The sequence below is a fragment of the Arachis ipaensis genome, chromosome B01, assembly GCF_000816755.2.
Source record: "Arachis ipaensis cultivar K30076 chromosome B01, Araip1.1, whole genome shotgun sequence".
Lineage (NCBI taxonomy): Eukaryota > Viridiplantae > Streptophyta > Magnoliopsida > Fabales > Fabaceae > Arachis > Arachis ipaensis.
Genome location: NC_029785.2, coordinates 125,679,771 through 125,681,888, shown reverse-complemented (window position 1 = coordinate 125,681,888; position 2,118 = coordinate 125,679,771). Strand labels below are relative to the sequence as shown.

General features: G+C 38.3%; 1 protein-coding gene across 1 annotated transcript in view; it reads left to right on the top strand.

The window, feature by feature from the left end:
- The window catches only part of LOC107636673 (putative MO25-like protein At5g47540), a 4,916-nt gene continuing 3,094 nt past the window's right edge, over nucleotides 297-2,118 (top strand). Inside the window, exons 1-4 of the mRNA XM_016340168.2 lie at nucleotides 297-814; nucleotides 1,013-1,174; nucleotides 1,393-1,511; nucleotides 1,996-2,070. Coding sequence (XP_016195654.1) covers nucleotides 695-814; nucleotides 1,013-1,174; nucleotides 1,393-1,511; nucleotides 1,996-2,070 — 476 coding nt within the window. The 5' untranslated portion in view covers nucleotides 297-694. The remainder of the gene's footprint in view (nucleotides 815-1,012; nucleotides 1,175-1,392; nucleotides 1,512-1,995; nucleotides 2,071-2,118) is intronic.

The following is a 2,118-nucleotide window of genomic DNA, read 5'->3' as shown; positions in this document are numbered from 1 at the left end:
TATATTATTAATTAAATAATAAAAAATAAAAATAATTAATTTATAATATTTAAAAAATTGATTTAATTAATAAATTTAAAATATTTATTTTTTAAGAAATAATTCGACCATTAAAGATCAACTAACCTTGGCCTTTAGCAGGTAGTTATAACTTATAAACTTATAATAAGTAGTCACTTACCCTTTCCAATGAATTCTATAAAAGAAACGAAGTTTAAAACTTTAAATAAACAAAATAAAGTTAGTCAGGAAGAATATCCTTTCGGCTTTTAATTGAGATTTGGTGGTGGGGTTATTTGACTACTTGGGTAGGCCAAGGAACGAAAAAAGAGAAGAAAAGGGAAAGAAACTAGACACGTGTGAGGGCAAAAGTGTAAATTAAAACGAAGTATCTTTGATCATCTCGATTCTGTAGAGTAGTTGGGAGCAAACTGGAGAGAAGCACAAAACACAATTAACAGAGTGAGGTCCATAATGTGGAAAGCATGTTAGCGTCATAGCAGAGGAGAATCCAATTTGGGAATCGCAAACCCTAATCGACTTACTCATTTAGAAACAGGGGAAAAGGAAAAATACAAAAATAGGACTCTGCGTCTCAAAACCCAAAGGGGCCCGAAGGGGCTCTTCGCCGGAGGTGGTGGTTCGGTCGGAGCCGCCGCCGCCGCCGCCGCCACTACCTCCGGATTCACCGAAGATGAAGAGCCTCTTCAAGAACAAGCCTCGCACTCCCGCCGATATCGTTCGCCACACTAGGGATCTTCTTCGCTCCCTCGAACGCGCTCCCGATGTACGTGATCCAAAGCGCGATGACAAGGTTAGTGATCTCGCCAATGTGCTTTCGTTCTTTTACTTCGGTACTTTGCTACTGCTTCTGTTATATCGAAGTTCAATTCTGATACTACTAAGGTTCAGTTTATGCGTAACATATTTGATCGTTTTAGCTGAATATGCCTGCTCGTGTCACCGATCATATGATTTAATGGCTTCTAATGTGTGATGCTTCTATCGGCAGATGTCGGAGTTATTTAAAAATATCAGGGAGCTGAAATCGATTCTTTATGGAGACAGTGAATCTGAACCTGTGGCAGAAGCTTGTGCGCAGTTGACTCAGGAATTCTTCAATGAAGACACACTGCGAGTACTTATCAAGTGTCTCCCCAAATTAAACTTGGAGGTAAAGTCGCAATTTCATGATAGGGCTCTGGAGTCCTGATATTTGCAGTTTGGTAAACTAATTCTTTAGATTGTTAGCACCGTCCATTATTCATATGTTCGCCATTTTTAATGCTTGCATGATAGGTTAAATCCGGACACAAACAATTACCAGGATGCTATGCTGGGGTTATTTAACGTAACAATGTTGATTTATCTTCATACTGTGGGCTTTTGCAGGCTAGAAAAGATGCTACTCAGGTGGTTGCAAATTTACAGAGGCAACAGGTTCAGTCTAAGTTGATTGCGTCTGATTACTTGGAGAAAAACTTGGATCTTATGGATAGTTTGATATCTGGGTATGACACTGTTGGATGAATACTTTGGTTTGGTAATGTTTGTTGTAGATTTCTTTCTAGTCTATGCGTGGATTCCCCATGCCCAGATTGGCCAAATAAACTGAAATATGGGTTTATAAGTCTTAAGTCTCAACGATAACAACAGTTAACTGTGATAAATGGTAAGGTTACCGCTGGTAACTGGGTGGTCACAAGCTATAGTCACAGTAATAGCTGCTCTGTCCATTCAAAGAGGAAAGCATAATTTTGGCCCTCCACCAACTGTGCATTGTTGGATACAGTGTGCTGTACTGCCATTTTAACAATTGAATTTAGTTTTGGTAAAATAGACTTGGCGAAACAATCACATACTTACCATATTGTATGTGTTCTAAGTGAAAGTTGGCCATGTGTTGTAACCATTATATGTGTGTGACTTGTTCTGTTTCTTAACGTGCTTCTTGTGAAATTAATGTGCTATTCACTAATAGTAATTTCTTTTTAGCTATGAAAACACAGACATGGCCTTACACTATGGTGCAATGTTAAGGGAGTGCATAAGACACCAGGTTGTTGCAAGGTAAGGAAAAAGAAGTTAATTTTATTTATTTATTTTTTCTTTGCTTCC